At 42.1% G+C, this 23,806-nt stretch overlaps 1 protein-coding gene across 1 annotated transcript in view; it reads left to right on the top strand.

The window, feature by feature from the left end:
• The window catches only part of LOC134576882 (C-Jun-amino-terminal kinase-interacting protein 4-like), a 242,867-nt gene that overhangs the window by 38,413 nt on the left and 180,648 nt on the right, over positions 1–23,806 (top strand). Inside the window, exons 6-8 of the mRNA XM_063435563.1 lie at positions 4,269–4,349; positions 12,765–12,832; positions 16,929–17,077. Coding sequence (XP_063291633.1) covers positions 4,269–4,349; positions 12,765–12,832; positions 16,929–17,077 — 298 coding nt within the window. The remainder of the gene's footprint in view (positions 1–4,268; positions 4,350–12,764; positions 12,833–16,928; positions 17,078–23,806) is intronic.

Raw genomic sequence — 23,806 nt, 5'->3', positions numbered from 1 at the left:
GATGTGTTGGAGGTGCAATTCAACTAGGGGTACTATGTTACATGTATGGTGGGAGTGCGGTGCCCTGAGCTCATTGTGGATAGCCACGAAGAATCTAATTAAAGACACGACAGGAGTGACTCTGACAAACGCCCCGGAGCATTACCTCCTACAGTATATGCCACCCGGTCTTGAGAAATCCGTAAGATATCTAATATATCACATAATAATAGCAGTTCTGATGCACATCAGCAGACATTGGCAAAAACAAACTGTCCCCCATATCCAGAGCTGCATAACACAAATTGAAGACACAAAAAAATTTGAGAAGATGGCCAGATCCAATAACCTTCCGCAAAAATTTTGGGTAGAGGCATGGGAAACCTGGGATAGGTTCCAACAGCGACAACAAATAGCTCATCTCCCCCCCTGATCGCACCATACCACAACCCATTGCACAAGGCAATGTAAGACTGAATCTTCTGGTAGTTACAACTAATTTTGTAATTGAACTTGTATATATGATAACGTGCACACTCATTCCCTAAAAAAAAAAAAAAAATTAGGAGAACATTCAAGAGGGTTCCTCAAAGGCCGTGGAGCAGGCCTACAAAAAGAAGTATATTAAGGGACTATCCTCCCCCCCCACCCCCATCCTCCCCCCCTTCTCTCCTCCTCTGGAGATCCCCTCTTTATCTTACCCAAGTTGTCACACCCCCCAAGTTAAAGGTTATTAAGCATCAGGGCAATGGGAACTACTTAAGGGCCAAAGTTTCTCCTGATCAATTTAACAATAGCACATTTATAAGAAACGTTCGCACAAACATAATGTCTGACAAAGCTTGTAAGAACTATGTTATTCTGTATTGTAACACGTGAATATGAGAGTAATAATCTGTTTAGATTTGTCATGTGTCATGCAATGTGTCATGCAATGTGAACATGTTCATTGGCAGTGCAATATGCAGATTATGTTATATCCAAGAAATGAAAAAAATGGCTGTACCTGTTTACCCTGTATTACTAAGAATGTAATTCCTTTGTTTTTATAAATTGTCAATAAAAAAAAAAAAAAAAAAAAAAAAAAAAAAAACTGAACGGTAGAGTAAGCATAAGAAATAAGAAAACTAAGAAGCGTAAGGCACATAACAGATAAGCCATGAATATATATATATAGGCAGGACGGTATATACTGGTGACAGATTTGACACCCATCCAGGATTGCTGCCAAGGTAGAAGAGTCCCTTTCAGCCGACAGCTGCTATCAGGAGAGACAGACGCTGTAGAGGGACGTGTGGTCTTCCCCCAGCCCCAGGCCGCCATATAGGCCGGCACCTGTGAACCACATACCTGGATAATGCGTGAGGCCAAGTACTTCCCAGCTGGGAGAGAGCCGAGAGTTCTTTTGGTCGGTTTTGATGTACCCGACGAACCGCCCTCCACTGTTGTGGTTGATACTTCAGGGGTTTTACCCTCGTGGCCTTCAGCCCGGGAGGGTTAGAACAAGAATTGGCTGACGTTTTAGTAGGTGCCCTGGGAAAGTCCCTCATGTCTCTGATCCTCTGCCAGTTGCATAATGGGTGATGCTGTTGTTCTTACCGCTAGTGCTTCCCAGAAGCGTTCAAATATTTTCTCCAACCGCTGCAGGGAGTTCTCCACAGCACCATGTTTATTGGGAGACAGGGCTTGTCCGCAAGAGAGGGTTTGCCCGCCATCTTGGGTAGTGAGGCACTGTGTGCGGCAGCTTCCTTTGGACCACACGTGAGGTATGTATAGAGGCTCAGTGGGGACCGGGATATTCGCTGCAGGGAGTTCTCCACAGCACCATGTTGATTGGGAGACCGGGCTTGTCCGCAAGAGAGGGTTCGCCCGCCATCTTGGGTAGTAAGGCACCGTGTGCGGCAGCTTCCTTTGGACCACACGTGAGGTATGTATAGAGGCTCAGTGGGGACCGGGATATCCCCTGCCGGCCCGGGGGGGGGGGGAGAAACGGACCACGAGAGGACTCTAGTTGAGGCTGTGTTGCATGGACCAGAAGAGCGGCCTCCTCTCCTGCTCGATGTCTTCACTAGGCCTCGCCTGGAATTTTGCTTTGTGTAAACATGTGGCTCTGCATGTGGCGATCCAGTGCACCCGGCTTGTTGCAGAAGACCGGTAAGCCACATAGAGTTCTGGTTAAGAGTGCCAGGAGTCGTTAGTGATGTTGGTTTCAGGTATTCGCTTAAGAGCACTCTCTAGATGTTACTAGGCTCCATTAAGCCCAGGCTCCGCCCCCTTACACACTTATTAACCCTAATACTGTAACATATCTATGTAATACAAATGCAAACATACAAAATTAAGCCCTGCACTCCAACTCTCACTACTCCTGAATTATAATTATTTCAAAGTTTATATTTATTTAGTAATTTTTATAATTATGGTATTTTACTAATTATATGCTGGGGAATCTGCCTGACAACCCAGGCAGTCCTCCTGCAGCAGATCCGGGTGATTGTGGTGTCGTCACAATCCCATAATGCACATGGGCAGTAGTGTCTGCAGGGGGGACTGCCTCGGTTGCCAGGCAGTCCCGCTGTTCAGGATTGCCGTGGAGGGTTTGGGCTCTGTGGAGGGCACGATTGTTAGGGCATGTCACACCGCCCGTTTTTCATATACAATTCCGAGTTAAGTGTATTTTTATTTTGCAGGAGATAGATGAGTGTATAGCAATATTACCAAATTACACTGCTTGTCGCCAATCCTCTAAACCAACAGCCAGTACATTATAAGGAGCATTTATAGTTTTCACTAGTCAAGGGATCATTATATCATGATCAATGAATGTACATCCCAAACTATTTGAATGATGGCTATGCCAGGGCTGAGGCAGTATTCTTGCTTGTTAACGAATGTCAGAATAAAACAAGCAAAAAACATTATTTTATTTTTTTTTAATTACATATTATGTGTTTTTATTATTTCCAAAATGATAGCACTCGGGACTTACAGTTAAAAATACAATTTAACATTTATTTGCTCATTAAGATAAGCGTCAACGTTTTAGTTGTATCTGAAAAAAACTTTCATTAGGACAAAGCAATAAAATAAACATTGTGCATTTATACTCTTTAACAAAAGTGTACTCACCCCCTGGTTTTAAGCGTAAATGCCAAAAGTTGTCTCATGGCCAAGACACCTCCAATTGTTTTCCCTCAGCATTCTGCAATCTGCCGTGCCACCCTAACAGCAATATAGGCCCAGGCAAAGCAGTTCACTGGGGCCCTACCTACACAACCACTCACAGGAATAAAAATCTAAATTATCGATAAAATTAAGCTTATATTTATTGGTACCTCCAACAAATGCAATTTGTTTTAGTGCAAGCATGTCAAACTTGCGGGCCGCATATGGCCCACAAGGACCATCTTTGCGGCCCGGCGAGCCGCAAGGACATGCAGGTGTTATGGCAGAGTAGGTGCCTACTCTGCTAACACTTTCCCGACCGGGGAGGAGGGCCAGCGAGGGAGCTCAGTGTTCTTGCTCCTCACTGCTCCCTCGCTTACGCCGTCTGTACTGAAGCCAGGCACCAGAATATGACGTCATATTCCGGCACCACTAAAGCGCACAAGGGAGCAGTGAAGAGCAGGAAGGAGATCTCCAGACAGAAGATCTCCTCTTTAAAGTACCACTAAAGGCTACCAGACCCCTTCATCTCAATTATGTGGTCTTGGTGCTGTGGACCTTTAGTTTTACCCTAAACTAACCTGTCTTCTCGACATCCACTAGATGCTCCTCAATCAAATACTGCTCCTAGAGAGCATTTGATTGGTGACGAATAGTGATTTGCCATGCATGTGCATTAGCCTTCCAATGCATTCTTAACCCCTTAAGGACACATGACATGTGTGACACGTCCTAATTCCCTTTTATTTCAGAAGTTTGGTCCTTAAGGGGTTAAGGTTATGATCTCAACCAGGAAGGCTGTATGTAATGGACTTTAAATAATATCAGCCACTATCAGCCTGGTGAGAAAGGAAAACAAAGCAAAACTCGCCTTTCAAATTTTTAGAATTCTAATTTTTGTATTCCTAACACCATAGAGTTTATTTGTATTTACACAGCTAATTTGTAAATACATTTACTTTTGTTTAAAGAAAAATAAAGTCAATAAAACGCCCCAGCCCACCCCTCAAAGCATTTGGATTCTAAATTCTGGGAAACATGCACTTTTGATTTCACTTGACTTGAAATAGTTTTAGTTCTTCAGGTTTTGCAGAACACTAAATGTTTTCACTCTTTTACTTTAGTTTATTTGTGCATTCAGCATTTACCAGTTGGAGAAATTGCTTACAGAAGATTCAGCTAAAGGATTCCATTCATAGTATTACGTAAGACTAATTCTTATCCAATTTGTTGCTTACTGTACAGTAAAACTACAATCCTGTTATATCCAGGGAATTCTTGAAAGGCAGGGACATTCATGGCTTACTTGGGTCGGTGCCCTAAAAGATGTCCTGAGTCCCCTGTAATATTGAAAGAGGAATAGCACCATTAATTACATAATTTGTTGCAGTCCCATTTTAATGCTCCATGTTTAGAGTTGACTATACCACACTATGTGGGTATATTACTGTGGTTGTGGGGTCAGGTTTAAAACTGTTTGGATGTGGTTAAAACAATAAATGTATATAGTTATTACTTGTTTCTAATACTCTAATGCATTAAAAAACTACACTTCGCCAATGTTTTTTGAGGGGCCTGCTTGCCCGCCTCCTACCCTGGGACTATGGGCACTGTGATAACCCATGTTTAAAAGTACTGTTTCTGCCCCTTGGACTTTTAACTGGAACAGATTCAAACATGTGGCGGCGAGCATGTTAAATTGTCCAGCAGTGTTTTGATGGTTACCTGGTTCCAGACATAGGCGTGCGCAGCCTATTGCATTAGGGTGTGCACCCTAAAGCACAAGCACACGCCGCGTATATATATATGTATGTATGTATGTATGTATATATATATATATATATATATATATATATGTGTGTATATATACATATACACATATATACACGCACACACATACACTGCTGTGTGTGTGTGTGCTGTTAGTGTGATGTGTGTGTGAGGGTGTTTGTGTGTGCGCGCTTGTGAGGGTGCTGTTAATGTACTGTGTGTGAGGGTGCTGTTTGTGTGTGTGTGTGTGCACTTGTGAGGGTGCTGTTAATGTACTGTGTGTGAGGGTACTGGTAGTGTGCTGTGTGTGTTTGTTAGGGTCCTGTTTGTGTTTGTGAGGGTACTGTTTGTGTGCTGTGTGTTAGGTTGCTGTTTGTGTAATGTGTGTGAGGGTGCTGTATGTGTGTAGGTGCTGTGTATGTCTGTGGGTGTTGTATGTCTGTAGGTGTTGTATGTCTGTAGGTGCTGTATGTCTGTGGGTGCTGTATGTCTGTGGGTGCTGTATGTCTGTGGGTGCTGTATGTCTGTGGGTGCTGTGTATGTGTGTAGGTGCTGTGTATGTGTGGGTGCTGTGTATGTGTGGGTGCTGTGTATGTGTGTGGGTGCTGTTTATGTGTGTGGGTGCTGTGTATGTGTGTGGGTGGGTGCTGTATGTGTGTGGGTGCTGTATGTGTGTGGGTGCTGTATGTGTGTGGGTGCTGTATGTGTGTGGGTGCTGTATGTGTGTGGGTGCTGTATGTGTGTGGGTGCTGTATGTGTGTGGGTGCTGTATGTGTGTGGGTGCTGTGTATGTGTGTGGGTGCTGTATGTGCGTGGGTGCTGTGTATGTCTGTGGGTGCTGTATGTCTGTAGGTGCTGTATGTCTGTAGGTGCTGTGTGTGGGTTCTGTGTATGTCTGTGGGTGCTGCATGTGTATAGGTGCTGTGTATGTCTGTGGGTGCTGTGTATGTCTGTGGGTGCTGTGTATGTCTGTGGGTGCTGTGTATGTCTGTGGGTGCTGTGTATGTCTGTGGGTGCTGTATGTGTGTGGATGCTGTGTATGTCTGTGGGTGCTGTGTAAGTCTGTGGGTGCTGTATGTGTGTGGGTGCTGTATGTGTGTGGGTGATGTGTGTGTGTGGGTGCTGTGTGTGTGTGTGTGTGCTGTTAGTGTGATGTGTGTGTGTGAGGGTGTTTGTGTGTGCGCGCTTGTGAGGGTGCTGTTAATGTACTGTGTGTGAGGGTACTGGTAGTGTGCTGTGTGTGTTTGTTAGGGTCCTGTTTGTGTTTGTGAGGGTACTGTTTGTGTGCTGTGTGTTAGGTTGCTGTTTGTGTAATGTGTGTAAGGGTGCTGTGTGTTTTCGTGAGGGTGCTGTATGTGTGTAGGTGCTGTGTATGTCTGTGGGTGTTGTATGTCTGTGGGTGCTGTGTATGTCTGTGGGTGCTGTGTATGTCTGTGGGTGCTGTATGTGTGTGGGTGCTGTATGTGTGTGGGTGCTGTGTATGTGTGTAGGTGCTGTGTATGTGTGGGTGCTGTATGTGTGTAGGTGCTGTGTATTTCTGTGGGTGCTGTGTATGTGTGTGGGTGCTGTATGTGTGTGGGTGCTGTATGTGTGTGGGTGCTGTATGTGTGTGGGTGCTGTATGTGTGTGGGTGCTGTATGTGTGTGGGTGCTGTATGTGTGTGGGTGCTGTATGTGTGTGGGTGCTGTGTATGTGTGTGAATGCTGTATGTGTGTAGGTGCTGTGTATGTGCTGGGTATGCCTGTGGGTGCTGTATGGATGTGGGTGCTGGATGTGTGTAGATGCTGTGTATGTGTGTGGGTGCTGTATGTCTGTGGGTGCTGTATGTGTGTAGGTGCTGTGTATGTCTGTGGGTGCTGTATGTGTGTGGGTGCTGTATGTGTGTGGGTGCTGTATGTGTGTGGGTGTTGTGGGTGCTGTATGTGCGTGGGTGCTGTGTATGTCTGTGGGTGCTGTATGTCTGTAGGTGCTGTATGTCTGTAGGTGCTGTGTGTGGGTTCTGTGTATGTCTGTGGGTGCTGCATGTGTATAGGTGCTGTGTATGTCTGTGGGTGCTGTGTATGTCTGTGGGTGCTGTATGTGTGTGGGTGCTGTATGTGTGTGGGTGCTGTATGTGTGTGGGTGCTGTATGTGTGTGGGTGCTGTATGTGTGTGGGTGCTGTATGTGTGTGGGTGCTGTATGTGTGTGTGGATGTTGTGTATGTGTGTGGGTGCTGTATGTGTGTGGGTGATTGTGGGGGGTGGAGGTGGGGGTACATTGCTCAATATCCCCCCTCCCTACTTACTTTATGTGGGGAGTGGGGATTCTTGTTCCTTGCTACATTCCCTGGTGGTCCAGTGGAGGTGGGGGCAGATCAGTTAATATCCCCCCTCCCTTGTTACCCTATGCCTGGGAGGGGGGATCCTTGTTCTGCCATCCTTCCATGGTGGTCCAGTGGTGAGTGAACTCTAGCAAAATATGAGAACTGGAGGTGGTCACGAGCCCAGATAGGCTCAGGAGCACCAAGAATAGATTCTGTTAGTCTACCCTTGCTGGACAAAAATAAAAAAAAACACCTTTATTATAGGGTATATATATGTTCCCCAGAAAAATAAAGGAAACTTATAAGAAATACTAACACATCTAATAAAGAAAATAATAAATAATAAAAGTGGGGGAGATAGGAGTGAGCAGTTTAATCCTTATAACCATACAGCTAAAGGTTCCTTTAAATCTCCATATAATCTATGTGAGGCGTGAACTGTGCCTACTAGTAATGATGTGGACTAGGAACGCTATATGGAATAAGGCTAAGTAATATCATTAGAAGATAGAGCAATTACTTAGTCTGGTATAAGGTTATACATGATATCTAGTTATAGACATAGAAGTCATAAACAAAGTATCAGTCGTGTATACACCGGAACATGAAAGTCCCATATGGTATACTGCTGTTTCTTAAGATAGTAAACTCTGAACAAGATATCTAAGACGTACTGTCTAAAGAGAGAGGCAAATTGCCCAAAAATGCGTGTACCCTGTATAGTATAGCTGCTTGCTAGTGAATGATGAAAGCTTGCTTTAACAGAAATAGCATCTGGAACGTGATATCCATCTTGGATAGGTCACTCGACAAAAAAACTGTAGCGTAGCCTTAAATAAGGTAGTGGATTGTAGGTTTAAACAGGATATCAAAGACGTGCTGTCTAGAAAGGGGCTATTTGCCCCCAGAGAAGCTTTAAACCTGTAGTCTATTGCTGCTTACTAACTGAAGGCTTACATGACAATAATAATTAGGTCTAAGAGGTATGTCTAACCACGATAGAACACTCCAAGCGTTTCTGTAGCGTAGCTTCAAGGCAGGTTGCAATTCTGGTAACCACGGATACTATTATTGCTAGCACTGTAGCTTGTAACCTGTAGTCTATTACTGCTTGCTAACTGAAGGCTTGCATAACAGAAAAAATATCTAGGATGTATGTCTAACCACGATAGATCACTCCAAGCGTTTCTGTAGCATAGCTTCAAGGCAAGTTTCAATTATGTTAGCCCTGGATACTATTGTTGCCACCACTGTTCAAAAGTAGCTGCTAACAGTGTTACAGAGTGACTGGGTAAAGCTATCCCAACAGTACTGACAGTTAGACACTAATAGCTCCAAACTGATAATGCATCAACTCCTATAAATCTCTACTTCCCCCCGCCAAGTGAACACACAAAGTGCCGGTGATCAATTTAAAAGCATAACCTAACGCACGTTTCGGCACTATGCAAGCGCCTTTCTCAAAGGTAAAAGTGACACTGCCGCTGACTTGGTTAAGTATCCTGTTACCTTCGTCAGGTACCCAATCGCAGGGCACATTCCATTAGCATTTCGCACGCCAAAATTTCGGTGAGTGGTCCAGGTCTCTTAGCTCGCCCTTCCACGTCATCTTGGGGGTGTGTGTTAACGCGAGCGCATATTTCGGTAGTGACTTGAGTCCAAATGTGATGGCCGTAAAATACCAGGGATTACAGACGGCTTTATTGTTTACAATGTATCTATACGTATGATTTATTGGACGCAATGTATTAAATAGATCCTGAGGAACAACCATATGCTTATTTAATGTCACTGAAATATGTGATGTGTTTCTAAAGCATAGAGTAATGGAAATTACCTTATTAAAAGGGATACATGTATACAGTTAGTCCAGTTTAAAAAGATACAGTGCTGTATATGTACAATAGATATTATTAAAGGGGATGGTATCAACAAATAGTAATAGGGCAGTGCCTAATATTATTGCACTCTTATTTTACCCTTGCCTTCTTATCAAAAAGATAGTCACTACTATATGTGGATCCCCATCATAGCCTCTATAATCTATGTACCCTGTAGTGGTGTCGCGATGTGTCACAATTTATGTTAGCATTATGTAAATAATATATTCCTCTTATATTACTGGTGTCAAGTAAAAGAATAATAAATCCCAGGTAGACAAAACTCTTATATATTTACATATTTACACGGATTACCTTGAATCACTCACCCAATGAAGGGAGTGAATGTAAACCCCTCATTGAGTCCTTTTGGTGATAAGGTGTCCAATTTGTGAATCCAGTAGTATTCCCTTCTTTTGAGGGCCTGGTCCAAATCTCCTCCCCTCCTACCCATCTGGATCTTTTCGATGCCCGCAAATTTGATACAGTGAGGCGTATCTGTGTGTTGGGACCTAATATGTCTAGCAACTGGAGTGTCCCTATTTGACGTCACGGAATGAACATGTTCCATTATTCGTTTCTTAAATGGACGCATAGTTTTGCCAACATATTTTATGCCACATTTGCATGTTAGTAGATAAACCATGCCGGACGTATTGCAGTTAAAAAACTGCTTTATAGGGATAGTGTAGAAAGATGACTGGGTACTAGCATGTCTTTTATGTTTCTACCTCTTCTAGCCGTGATAGATACTCGAGGGGGAATAATATCCTTTAAGTGTGAATCTTGTGATCTAGTACCCAGTCATCTTTCTACATCTAAGAATACATCTAAGAACTGGATCACGGTGCAAGGCACATATCAATGTGGGAGGTGTGTAGCGTGCACTTTCATTGCCAAAGGATCCAAGACAATCACAGATTCAGCTGACACTACCACTATCCCTATAAAGCAGTTTTTTAACTGCAATACGTCCGGAATGGTTTATCTACTAACATGTAAATGTGGCATAAAATATGTTGGCAAAACTATCCGTCCATTTAAGAAACGAATAATGGAACATGTTCATTCCGTGACGTCAAATAGGGACACTCCAGTTGCTAGACATATTAGGTCCCAACACACAGATACACCTCGCTGTATCAAATTTGCGGGCATCGAAAAGATCCAGATGGGTAGGAGGGGAGGAGATTTGGACCAGGCCCTCAAAAGAAGGGAATGCTACTGGATTCACAAATTGGACACCTTATCACCAAAAGGACTCAATGAAGGGTTTACATTCACTCCCTTCATTGGGTGAGTGATTCAAGGTAATCCGTGTAAATATATGAGTTTTGTCTACCTGGGATTTATTATTCTTTTACTTGACACCAGTGATATAAGAGGGATATATTATTTACATAATGCCAACATAAATTGTGACACATCGCGACACCACTACAGGGTACATAGATTATAGAGGCTATGATGGGGATCCACATATAGTAGTGACTATCTTTTTGATAAGAAGGCAAGGGTAAAATAAGAGTGCAATAATATTAGGCACTGCCCAGTGCTCTATTACTATTTGTTGATACCATCCCCTTTAATAATATCTATTGTACATATACAGCACTGTATCTTTTTAAACTGGACTAACTGTATACATGTATCCCTTTAATAAGGTAATTTCCATTACTCTATGCTTTAGAAACACATCACGTCTTTCAGTGACATTAAATAAGCATATGGTTGTTCCTCAGGATACATTGCGTCCAATAAATCATACGTATAGATACATTGTAAACAATAAAGCCGTCTGTAATCCCTGGTATTTTACGGCCATCACATTTGGACTCAAGTCACTACCGAAATATGCGATTGTGTTAACACACACCCCCAAGATGACGTGGAAGGGAGGAGCTAAGAGACCTGGACCACTCACCGAAATTTTGGCGTGCGAAATGCTAATGGAATGTGCCCTGCGATTGGATACCTGACGAAGGTAACAGGATACTTAACCAAGTCAGCGGCAGTGTCACTTTTACCTTTGAGAAAGGCGCTTGCATAGCGCCGAAACATGCGTTAGGTTATGCTTTTAAATTGATCACCGGCACTTTGTGTGTTCACTTGGTGGGGGGAAGTAGATGAGATTTATAGGAGTTGATGCATTATCAGTTTGGAGCTATTAGTGTCTAACTGTCAGTACTGTTGGGATAGCTTTACCCAGCCACTCTGTAACACTGTTAGCAGCTACTTTTGAACAGTGGTGGCAACAATAGTATCCAGGGCTAACATAATTGAAACTTGCCTTGAAGCTATGCTACAGAAACGCTTGGAGTGATCTATCGTGGTTAGACATACATCCTAGATATTTTTTTTCTGTTATGCAAGCCTTCAGTTAGCAAGCAGTAATAGACTACAGGTTACAAGCTACAGTGCTAGCAATAATAATAACCCATGTTCAAAAGTACTGTTTCTGCCCCTTGGACACAGGGCCCATAGTCCCAGGGTAGGAGGCGGGCAAGCAGGCCCCTCCAAAAAACATTGGCGAAGTGTAGTTCGACACAATATCATTCATAAAACGTTTGGATTCAGGGTTGTTTATAGGATGTAGTATAGGATTTAGAAAGCGGTTTCTCCGTATGTGGGAGGGCCTAAATTTCACCTTTAGGATGAAACCGTAGTATTTTTTCCACCACGCAAGATACATATTTAAAGATAAAATTCTTCTTTTTCATATATTTTATAGCGATACTATAAGCGCCAAAACAACTAGCTTTATGGAGCTGTTATGGTGTGTAGATTTTTTTTTTTTTTTGTTATTTAGGAGTTAAATCACCTTTGTTTTGTTTGTACAGCCCTCCCCTGGCTGTGACTCACACATCCAACATCAGAAAAGCAAGTGTTCAATCAAATCTTACATCACAGTGCGCTTACTTTAGAAGTTCTTATTTCCTTCCTGTTAATTGAACTGTAATTACACACAAGAGAGGATGCATTACAGTTCAATTAACAGGCTCATGCAGGCACTATCGGGCAATATACAGCAGGTGGTAAGAAATTCTAAATGAAACACAATGTGCAACAAAATTATGTTTCTCGTTACAGGAAGTTTGCAGTGAGGCTGGTATGTGATGCCAGTGTGTGGGTGAGGGCCAGGGCTGCATGAACAAAGTGATTTAATTCCTAAATGGCAGTTGAGATTGAGCTCTTCATAGACATAGATTGAGATTTCATAGACATGATCTATACACCAGAATGACTTCAATGAGCTAAAGTTGTTTTGGTGCTTGGAATGCCCCTTTAAACAAATTATGGTGAAATTGTTACTTACACTCTTTTGCTGGCTTTTAAATAGGCAAATAAGACTATCTATTTTTCAATTGGATAACTCTGCACTTAACTGCCGTTCTCATGAACTGAAGAGTTTATGAAATGTAATTTGCGTCAAAATTTAATTTGCGTCAAAATGTATGTTCTGTAGGAATGGTAAAGCTAAGAAAAGTAAAATGCTGTGATATCTGATAAAACTGACAATATAATATCAGAACAGTTTCATGTGCTATATTAATTTTCTTAGTAGAGTAATTAGTTGCCTCACTAAGCATTATGATATTAAAGTACATGTATGCAGCATGTTTTTCTTACAAGTCTAAACAAGTTTGTCTTTTTACATCTCTCATAGGCATGTCAACGATCGTGTCATTGCTACAATGGGTGATGGCACACTTGCAATTTTCAGTAGAAAAACTGGTAACCAAAATGTTCTACAATTTTTTTGGCTTAAAATAATAATACAATGTCAGATATATTTTCAACATGTCAATCAACATTTAATTTCTTTCTCTTCAAATGAAAGCCAAATATATTAAAATGTAACTTCACTTTTCTTGAACTTATTTTTAATATGCTGTTACAGTGGAATTATGGACAATCTAACCTTTTTAAGGTTTTAGGAAGTGCTGCAAACTGCTTCATTAGGGTATCCATTAATGAGTGAGTCTGACTTTTCTAAGAAAATATAGGGCTGTAACCAATGCTGATTATGAGGGTGATGTTTGAACGGTTTGTTGTGACATAAGTGCAATCATATTTGGTACAAATAAAAAAAAATATATATATATATATATATATATATATATATATATATATATATATATATATATATATATATATATATATATATATATATATATATATATATATATATACTCGAATATAAGCCGAGGCCCCTAATTTTACCCCCCAAAACTGGGAAAACTTATTGACTCGAGTATAAGACTAGGGTGGGAAATGCAGCAGCTACTGGTAAATTTCTAAATAAAATTAGATCCTAAAAAAAATTATATTAATTGAATATTTATTTACAGTGTGTGTATATAATGAATGCAGTGAGTGTGTGTGTATGAGTGCAGTGTGTGTGTGTGTGTGTGTGTATGTGTTGCAGAGCCTTTGTGGGGGGTGGGCATTTTTTTATTTTTATTATTATTTATAATTCTTTATTTTTGTTGTGCATATGATTGGCATACATGTGTGTGTTGCCACAGTAGAACGCATTTTAAAATATAGTAAAACAGAAGCAATTCAAATTGTAAAGCATTGTGGCACATGAGGAAAACTGCACAGGTATTTTATATTAAACATGTTTAAATTGTTACATAGTTACATAGCTGAAAAGAGACTTGTGTCCATCAAGTTCAGCCTTCCTCACATATGCTTTTGCTGTTGATCCAAAAGAAGGCAAAAAACCCAGTCTGAAGCGCTTCCAATTTTGCAACAAACTAGGAAAAAATTCCTTCTTGACCCCAAAATAGCAGTCAGATGTCTCCTTGCATCAAGCAGCTATTACCCCACTAATTAGAAATTGTATCCCTGTATGTTATGTTTTTGCAAGTATTTATCCAATTGCAATTTAAACATCTGTATAGACTCTGACAAAACCACCAGTCAGTGGTTGCTTGATCAAGAGATGTTTTAATTATTATTTAATTATTATTTTTTTGTTATATTATTTTTTTATTATTATTATTTTTAATATTATTTTTATTATTTTATTATAATTTTTTTTCATCCCCCCTCCCTGCTTGATACATGGCAGGGAGGGGGGCTCTCACTCCCTGGTGGTCCAGTGGATGGGCACTGTGTAGGAGGGGGCTGGCAGAGCTGTTACTTACCTCTCCTGCAGCTCCTGTCAGCTCCCTTCTCCTCCCTGCCGGTCCGTTCAGCACCTCTGTCAGCTCACACTGTAAGTCTCGCGAGAGCCGCACTATGACCCCGCGGCTCTCGCAGACTTACACTGGGAGCTGACAGAGGTGCTGAACGGACGGGCACGGAGGCGGAGGGAGCTGACAGGAGCTGCAGGGGAGGTAAGTAAACGCTTTGCAGCCCCCAGTCTGTATTATGGCAATGTAAATTGCCATAATACAGACAATTGACTCGAGTATAAACCGAGTTGGGGTTTTTTAGCACAAAAAATGTGCTGAAAAACTCGGCTTATACTCGAGTATATACAGTATATATATATATATATATATATATATATATACACACACACACACACACACACACAGAGGGAAAAAAGTATTTGATCCCCTGCTGATTTTGAACGTTTGCCCACTGAGAAAGAAATGATCAGTCTACAATTTTAATGGTTGGTGTATTTTAACAGTGAGAGACACAATAACAAAAAAAAATCCAGAAAAATGCATGTCTAAAAAGTTTTAAATTGATTTGCATGTCAATGAGTCACATAAGTATTTGACCTTTTTGAGTTAGTACTTGGTGGCAAAACCCTTTGTGGCGAAAGTAACCTCGCCACTGGTTTTTGGAGAGGACTGTTTGGCAGCCTCCTACCCTGTGACTTTAGGCCCCTGCAGTAGACCTGGCTAAAATACTTTAACCCCTTAAGGACACATGACATGTGTGACATGTCATGATTCCCTTTTATTCCAGAAGTCCTTAAGGGGTTAAACAGGCTCTGTTCGTGCAATTGAGACTATATGGTTTGTTAACCGAACAGCCACACGAACTGGAGACCACCCTGGAGCTTGTTAAGCTTAATTGATACATTGTTGCAATTTCCACTGCAGTGGTCTAAGTCAAGCATGTCAAACTCAAATTCTGGCACGGGCCACATAAACAAGGTTTAAGTTTATGTGGGCCGCAAAAAAAATACCTTAAATTTTCATAGAAACAGTTTTTTTTCAAAAAGTACACATCAGCCCCAACACATAGTAAAAACCAAAGAAAAACAAGTTACCTGCACTCTCTCCTTAATCCCTATGTATTTTCAAACAAATGGAGGTTTTTTTAGTTACCTCCAATGGCCATGAGAGGATGAGCCCACCGGCCAACGTCAAGGCAGACCTTTTGGTCTTACCTGACCACAAAACATTCACCAAGTTCTCCTCTGAATCATTCAGATGTTCATTGGCAAACTTCAGACGGGCCTGTACATGTGCTTTCTTGAGCAGAGGGACCTTCAGGATAATTGTGATACCAATTGTTTTCTTGGTGACTATGGTCCCAGCTGCTTTGAGAATATTAAAGGGACACTCCAGGCACCCAGACCACTTCTGCCCATTGGAGTGATCTGGGTGCCAACTCCCACTACCCTTAACCCTGCAAGTGTAATTATAGCAGATTTTTGCAGTCCCTAGCACAGGAAACGCTGTGTGAGGACCTCCACCGTCGCTCATTTCCCCATAGGAAAGCATTGAAAAGCATTTTTAATGCTTTCCTATGGGAAACGCTAATGCGCATGCGCGGCATTGCCGCGCATGTGCATTGAGTCTCCCCGGCCCGTGGGCGGGATCAGTCTCGCCCACCAGTCAACGCAATCATAGGGAGGAGCGGCGGCAGAGGAAAAAGCAGCGACGTGGGACATCGTCGCTGCCTCTGGTAAGTTACTGAAGGGGTTTTCACCCCTCCAGCAACCGGGGATTGGGGGGTGGGAGGGAGAGGGAACCTGCAGTGCCAGGAAAATGGATTATTTTTTCCTGGCACTGGGGTTTCCCTTTAACATGATTCTCCCGTGTAGTTCTGGGCTGATTCCCCACCATTCTTATTATCATTGAAACTCCACAAGGTGATATCTTGCATGGAGCAGCAGACCGAGGGAGACTGACAGTTATTTTGTGTTTCTTCCATTTGCAAATAATCGCACCAACTGTTGTCACCTTCTCACCAAGCTGCTTTGCGATGGTCTTGTAGCCTGTTCCAGCCTTGTGTAGGTCAACAATCTTGTCTCTGACATCCTTGGACAGCTTTTTGGTCTTGGCCATGGAGGAGAGTTTGGGATCTGATTGATTGCTTCTGTGGACAGGTGTCTTTTATACATGTAACAAGCAGATATTAGGACCACTCCCTTTAAGAGAGCTCTCCTAATCTCAAGTCGTTACCTGTATAAAAGACACCTGGGAGACAGAAATATTGCTGATTGATAGGGGATTAAATACTTATTTCACTCATTGACATGCAAATCAATTTATAACTTTTTTGACATGCGTTTTTCCGGATTTTTTTTTTTTTTATTCTGTCTCTCGCTGTTAAAATATACCTACCATTAATATTATAGACTGATCATTTCTTTGTCAGTTGACATCAGCAGGGGATCAAATATTTTTTTTCCCCTCACTGTGTGTATATATATATTAGATTAGTGAATTTATACCACTTTTTGATCTCTCTTCAACTTTAATGGCACATAAGAGTAAATTGTTATATAAAACATTGCAGTGTGATTTATGATGTGGTATGTAAAGCTAAAATAAGATAATTAAGTACATGTATAAACACAACTTGAAATATGTTGTCATGGACATTTATCACCTTGATTCTTTCTAATCAGATAGGAACTGGGACCTAGAGAATCCAAAAGTTGTTGACCTTGGGAGACCTCAACAAACCATCCGTTGCTCTGTAGCTGTTCTAAATGAAGTGTGGTGTGGTTACAGGAATAGGATATATGTTGTAGAGCCTCGGACTGCCAAAATCAAAGTAAGCCATATATTCATTTATTTGACTTATTTATTTTGACAATCTTTATTTTTGCATAGAGTACAGAAGATGTGCACAATGTACAGTTGTTAATAAAGAGAGTTGTTACACTCAGAAACATGTTCACAGAAACAATGCCTTTTATATAGACAACAGTAATAGATTTTGTTAGTAGGTTATTGTAGCAAAACATAAATGGATAAATTGATCGTCATCAACCAGAGGTAACTTGTTGAGGGCATTTAATGAGAGTGTGTGAAGTGTAGCTTGGAGAGCGTGAAATAAGACATACGTAGAAATTAAAGAAAAATAGGTTTTGGGCTGTTTACCATTTGCTACCCATTGTTGGCAATCCAGCTGAAGCCAACCACTTAAGGGGCAAAAGATACTTTGCATCTATACTTTTTGGCCATCATGGCAATTGAACAGGTAGACTAGCCTTGGCATTCAGAGATTGGAGTGCTTATCGGATTTCTCGTGGACAGTTGCGATCAAGAAATCCATACTATATATTGTACCTTAGTTCACCACTGGTTAACTGTCTATCCATGACATGAAATAAGAATATGTGTTGCATGCAAGGGAAGTCTTGTGATAGATTACATTTTTGCAGCCAAAGAAATGCTACTTTTATGGTGCAACATGTGTTGGAACAGCAGCCCCTTACCTAAAATGTAATCTATACTTCATCAGAGAGGTACTGTGCCTGAACAGTTCCACCAAATATGTACATCCGTTCCTGTCCCTCCATGGCGCTTGCCAACACTACCCTGGTATGTTAAGGTGTTTTAATGCACTAGCGAAGACACCTACACCATTGAGTGAGTAACTTATAGTTAAGTTCCTGATCTTTGGCACATATGTTACTCTTGATAAATCAGCGTAAATGCTTTTGTCCATTGTTGATCTGAATATGATGCTTTCGACTAATTTTCCGATCTAGCTACAAGCCTTGGAGACGCATACAAAAAACAGTTAAAAAACATTTGTTACAGCATAGGTATTCCACTTTCTAGGTGTTAAACCCCGTAGCATAACACTTTGAAGGCTGTAGAATTTCTGTATAATGCATACCTTTAGGACAGAGCGTAAAGCGTAATCTGAAAGTATTACAGGCACCCATATCATGTCATCTACTTTAGTTTTAACCCTGCAATGTAAAGCATTGAAGTTTGGTAGCTGTCTTCCTAACCATCACTATAGGTGCTACCACTGTGAAAAACAAGTCAAACACCGTTCACACAGCTAACCACCATTTCATTGGAGGAGTACACGCTTGACACACATCCACTTTTCGTCCCCAATGCTTCTCTATATAGAACATTGGATTGGGTGAAAAAGAAGAATCTGCATGATATTCCTGGATGTTACAGGGATTTTGATAAGAAAAAAAGGAATAGGCCCCAGGGAGAGTGCGCAGCTTAGCGGACAGGGGCACATGTATGAGTGTGGGATGGATAAAGCATGATTAGCTATATGCTACATGTGGGAGTGTGAGATGTGAGGAAGTGGGTGGTGACAGATTATGATACCGGAGAAACTGACGGAAGCGAAGCACACACAGAGAGATGGACACAGGTTTCTTCAGGAAGGAAGAGATTCTTTATTGGATCACCGATCGGGACTCAGAGGGACTAGCGTCACCAAAATACAGCAAGTTCTGAGCCCCGGACAATAGTGCAGGCTCCTTATATAGGCACATAACTCCTCCCATATTAAGCTCCACCCGCACATTCTCTTAACCAATCAACACAAATGAGAATTAACTTCCTGTTTGACCGCATGGCTTGTCCAGCACAATGGAGGAGGGGAATACTACATCCTGTATTCTTGCACATGCTCCGTACACTACTGATCGTATCTTGCCTCGTGCAACCAACTGATCGATACGTCAGCATATGCACGTACACATGCCACGTGGTAATCTCGGCCTACTAAATTTATTTTTACCGAGATTCCACCACATTCCCCCCTTTGATGCCTCTTGATATTTCACAATTACTTGAGGCATCACTTAACCTTGGTTTGCATACACCGCAAGTTACCTTGAACCAGACCAGACTTATCTTATGATGTGAATCTTCAACACTCATCTTCCTGCATTGGTTCTCCCTGATCTAGAGCCTTATACTTATAAACCGCCATTATCTGTGCAGCAGCCTTCCTCTCTGCTATATTTTCTATCAGGCTTTGCACAGACCTAACTACTAAGGGTATAAGACACGGCAGGAGTAGACACAACATTAAAATCAGTAGGACTCCACCTACCACTGCCTTAAGCCCTCCAAACCACTCATACCAGCTACCAAACCAACTACTTGGATTGTACCCTTTCCATACCTGAGTAGGCACATGCGCTAGTTTAACCATATGGCTAGTAAGCTAAGCTATTGCTTGCCCTTCGTCATCTATTTGAAGACAGCAATTGCTCAGGTTAAACTTCCCACATACACCTCCCTCTACTGCCAAAAGGTAATCCAAGGCTAATCTATTTTGGTAGACTGCTGTCCTCATCCTGGTGTTATGCTTCGCTAGAAGATTGAGCGCTTGTGATGTCTCGTTGGTGATAATCTCAACCACCGCCTGTAATCTTATAATTCGGTTGAGCATATAAATAGGGGTTCTGTAACCAAAGGTACCATCCTCAGCCCACGTGGCTGGCCCATAATAATCTATGATACGCTGGGGAGGCCATTCATCATCTTCCCAGGCGCCTATCTCTATGGGTCCCCTTTTCTTCCTATGATTCACATCATACACTTTAACACCTAAAGTCTCACCTGTTTCAATCGGTAACAAGAAGAAGGATGGTTTGAGCATACCCAACACACATGCCCCTTTCCAGTCCTGTGGCAACTCCGAATAGGCTTTCTTACCACAGATCCAGTACAAATTTGCTGGGGCTCTCCAGGTAGATGTGATTGATAAATCAAACCACACATCCTTTAAATTGGCGTATCTAGCAAACGGGTTAGATGGTTCTGAGACATTTGAAGCCGACCACCAAGTTGTATTCTTTGTATCATCATCATAAGCTTTTTGTCCTAGACAAGTTAATTCTCCTACAGAAGTGTTATACATTATTCCTTTCCTTGCTATGCAAACATAACCTATGATGGAGGTCTTTAATCTCCACTCAGATTTACCTCTAACACTCATATGATAATCGGCTTGTGTAGATATTAGTTGGTCAACTGCCTCAGAACCGGACATTACCTCCTTTGCTTCCCAAGGCCATTGGTCTCCCATGTTAGTACCTCCACACACATAGCAGTTGGTAACATTAAGACTACCGGCAATACTTTCGGCTAAATCAATAAACAGGTTTTTAGCATTATGGGGGATCTTATTATCTATACTCATCTCTTCATAAAAGGAATGGTATACTTGATGAGTTTGGGAGGATACCGTATCAGTCTCTATCCCTATAAACAATACTGTCCCAGGATCTAAACCCGTCCCGTATATTTGAAACCCAAATAAATTGCCATATTTGTCTAAGAACTTATCGGGGTTATTTATAAGTATATGGATGGGATTGCATTCCATAGACTTACAATATGGGCTAGTCGGCAACTTTGTCACTATCATGTCTTTGTCTACTGTCTGTCCCCAAGTCGCCCACCCCACACAAGACCAATATGGGCAAAAGTTATAGTCTTTATTTGGGCATCTAGAACTCACATATTTATTTTTACTACTGGGACAAATATATTTATCATTAGACCCATACGTCCTCTCCCATCTAAGATCCCCACATACATTCCACGGCTTTCTACCACTTGATATCGCCTTACACGCATCAAATAGCAGAACACCCGAAGAATGTACGGATTCGAACACAGTCTTATTAATTAGGGTCCCCTGAGGATCTCCATTCCTGAGAGTCAACCAAATTGTACGGGGTTGATACTCCGGACTGAAGCACTTAGGTTCTCCTACTCCTAAATGGCACACACTATAGTCTATATTTAGGTATCTACATCTCGATACATCTCCTTTACACTCGTATTGTGAGTGCCAAATTAGGGTTTGGGAAATATGGTTACCTGTTCTCGTAGTCTTAATGCATACCTCACAGCTAGGAGTGTCGATACCTCTACCTTCCTGAATATAAAAACACACATAAATAAACACTATCAAAAACACATCTTTCGCCGTCATCCTCAGTCTTCGTCCGTGCGAAGGCACCTCAGCTTCCAGGATGTGAGGGCTGCAGGGAATGGAGTTCTGCTCGTCTTCACAGGAGTCCCTTCGAGACTTTTCCTGGCTTATAAACTATACGTCGGTGGGCGGACAGGCTTTATTATGGCCTTCTCACTCACGCACCAAATCCCTGTAACAATAAAATTTGTAATCCACAATAGTTCCTCGTTACTCCGACTGAGTAGTGCGTTTTAACCGGATCTTGCAGGGATTCTCTGGCTCTGCTGTAACTTGCCAAGAATCGACTGCTGCTGGTTTAACCCTGGAGTGATGTATCCACGGAGTCACTTCGGCTACTTTTATCGCTGTAGGGGTAGACAAAAGAACAACATAAGGACCTCTCCACTTGGGCCCTAACGGTACATTATTCCACTCTTTAATCCACACTTGATCTCCTGGATGATAACTATGAACAGGGGGATAAATATTCACAGGTAATCTATCTTGTACCCATTTCTGTACCTCCTCCATAGTCTTACCCAACTCTACAACCTGCTGCCGGGTAATTCCTTCTCCCAACTGACTCAAATCCCCCCTTAAGTTACCAAGTACGGGAGGTGGTCGCCCATACATGATTTCAAAAGGAGAGAGGCCCATCCTTCTGGTAGGGGTACTGCGGATTCGCAATAGAGCTATGGGTAAGAGAATGTTCCACTTAAGTTGGGTTTCCTGACACATTTTAGCCAACTGGTTCTTAATAGTTCTATTCATTCTCTCTACCTTGCCAGAGCTCTGGGGTCTATATGCAGTATGAAGCCTCCACTTTATACCAAGCATATGAGTCAGTTGTTGTAGGCACTGATGAACAAAAGCTGGACCATTGTCCGATCCTATAGAACAGGGTAGTCCATATCGGGGTATTATTTCTCGTAGCAGGAATCTCACAACTTCTCCTGCTTTCTCTGTACGAGTAGGACATGCTTCTACCCAGCCTGAATAGGTGCACACAATTACCAGCAGGTAACGATGTCCACCCGATTTAGGCATCACTGTAAAGTCAATTTGTAAATCGGACATGGGGAGTCCCCCCATAAACTGGACTCCTGGTGGCTTTACTGGTCCTTGTCTTGCATTATTTTTAGCACACGTTACACATCTTCGTACAATGGCCTGAGTCAAGTTGGACAATCTTGGTATGTAGAAATGTTTTCTGAGAGATTCTTCTGTGCTGTCTCTCCCAGAATGTGTCCCGTTGTGATAATTTTGGACAATTTCTACCGCTAGTGATGCTGGTATGACTATTCTTCCATCTTCTAGCTGATACCACTTGTTCTCCAAATACTTTCCTGGTTCAGTCTTTAACCACTCCTCTTCTTGAGCTGTATAAACTGGAGTCCATTGGGACAGTGGAGTTGGTATAAGAGCAGCTATATGCCCCACATACTCCTGTCTTCCTGATTCAGCAGCACGCTTGGCTGCACTATCTGCCATCCGATTTCCCTTGGTTACATCACCATCTCCTCTCAGATGCGCTCGACAATGTATGATACCGACTTCTTTCGGCTCCCACACTGCTTCCAATAGTTGTAGGATTTCAGCTGCGTATTTGATTTATTTGCCTTCTGAATTCAGTAGTCCTCTTTCTTTATACAAAGCTCCGTGAGCATGAGTGGTTAAAAACGCATATTTGGAGTCCGTGTAGATGTTCACTCTTAAACCTTCAGCCAATTGTAACGCTCGTGTCAGTGCTATCAATTCTGCCTTTTGTGCTGATGTTCCTTTCGCCAGTGGCCGAGCTTCTATCACCTTGTCTATTGTTGTTACTGCATATCCTGCATAGCAGATCCCTTCTTTCACATAACTACTGCCGTCGGTATAATATTGAACATCAGGGTTCTGGATGGGAAAATCACGAAGATCTGGTCTACTTGAGAATACTTCATCCATTACTTCCAAACAATCATGTTGACTTTCAGTAGGTTGTGGCAAAAGGGTAGCTGGATTTAAGGTGTTTACAGTCTCTAAATGCACTCTGGGGTTTTCACACAACATTGCTTGATACTTGGTCATACGGCTGTTACTAAACCAATGATTTCCTTTGTAATCCAACAACGTCTGTACTGCATGTGGGACTCGTACATAAAGTTCTTGACCCAGAGTGAGTTTATCGGCTGCAGCTACGGCTCTTAGACAAGGTGGAAGTCCGCTGGCCACTGCATCCAATTGCTTAGACATGTAGGCAACAGGTCTTTGCCATGATCCCAAGTACTGTGTCAATACTCCCACAGCCATTCTTCTTTGCTCGTGTACATATAAGTAGAATGGTCGTGTGTGATCAGGTAGACCTAATGCTGGGGCACTCATCAAAGCCTTCTTCACATCTTCAAATGCCGTTTGCTGTTCTTGGGTCCATAAGAAGGGGTCGTGCTCTGTACCTTTGATAGCTGCGTACAGAGGTTTTGCCAGTATCGCGTAGCTGGGAATCCATATCCTACAGAAGCCTGCTGCCCCCAAGAATTCTCGCACTTGTCTTCTATTCTTGGGTATTGGTATTTGGCAGACAGCTTCTTTTCTCTCTGGCAC

Source organism: Pelobates fuscus, chromosome 11 (genome assembly GCF_036172605.1).
Source record: "Pelobates fuscus isolate aPelFus1 chromosome 11, aPelFus1.pri, whole genome shotgun sequence".
Lineage (NCBI taxonomy): Eukaryota > Metazoa > Chordata > Amphibia > Anura > Pelobatidae > Pelobates > Pelobates fuscus.
Note: the sequence above shows the minus strand (reverse complement) of the source record. Positions and strands in the feature narration are given on the sequence as shown.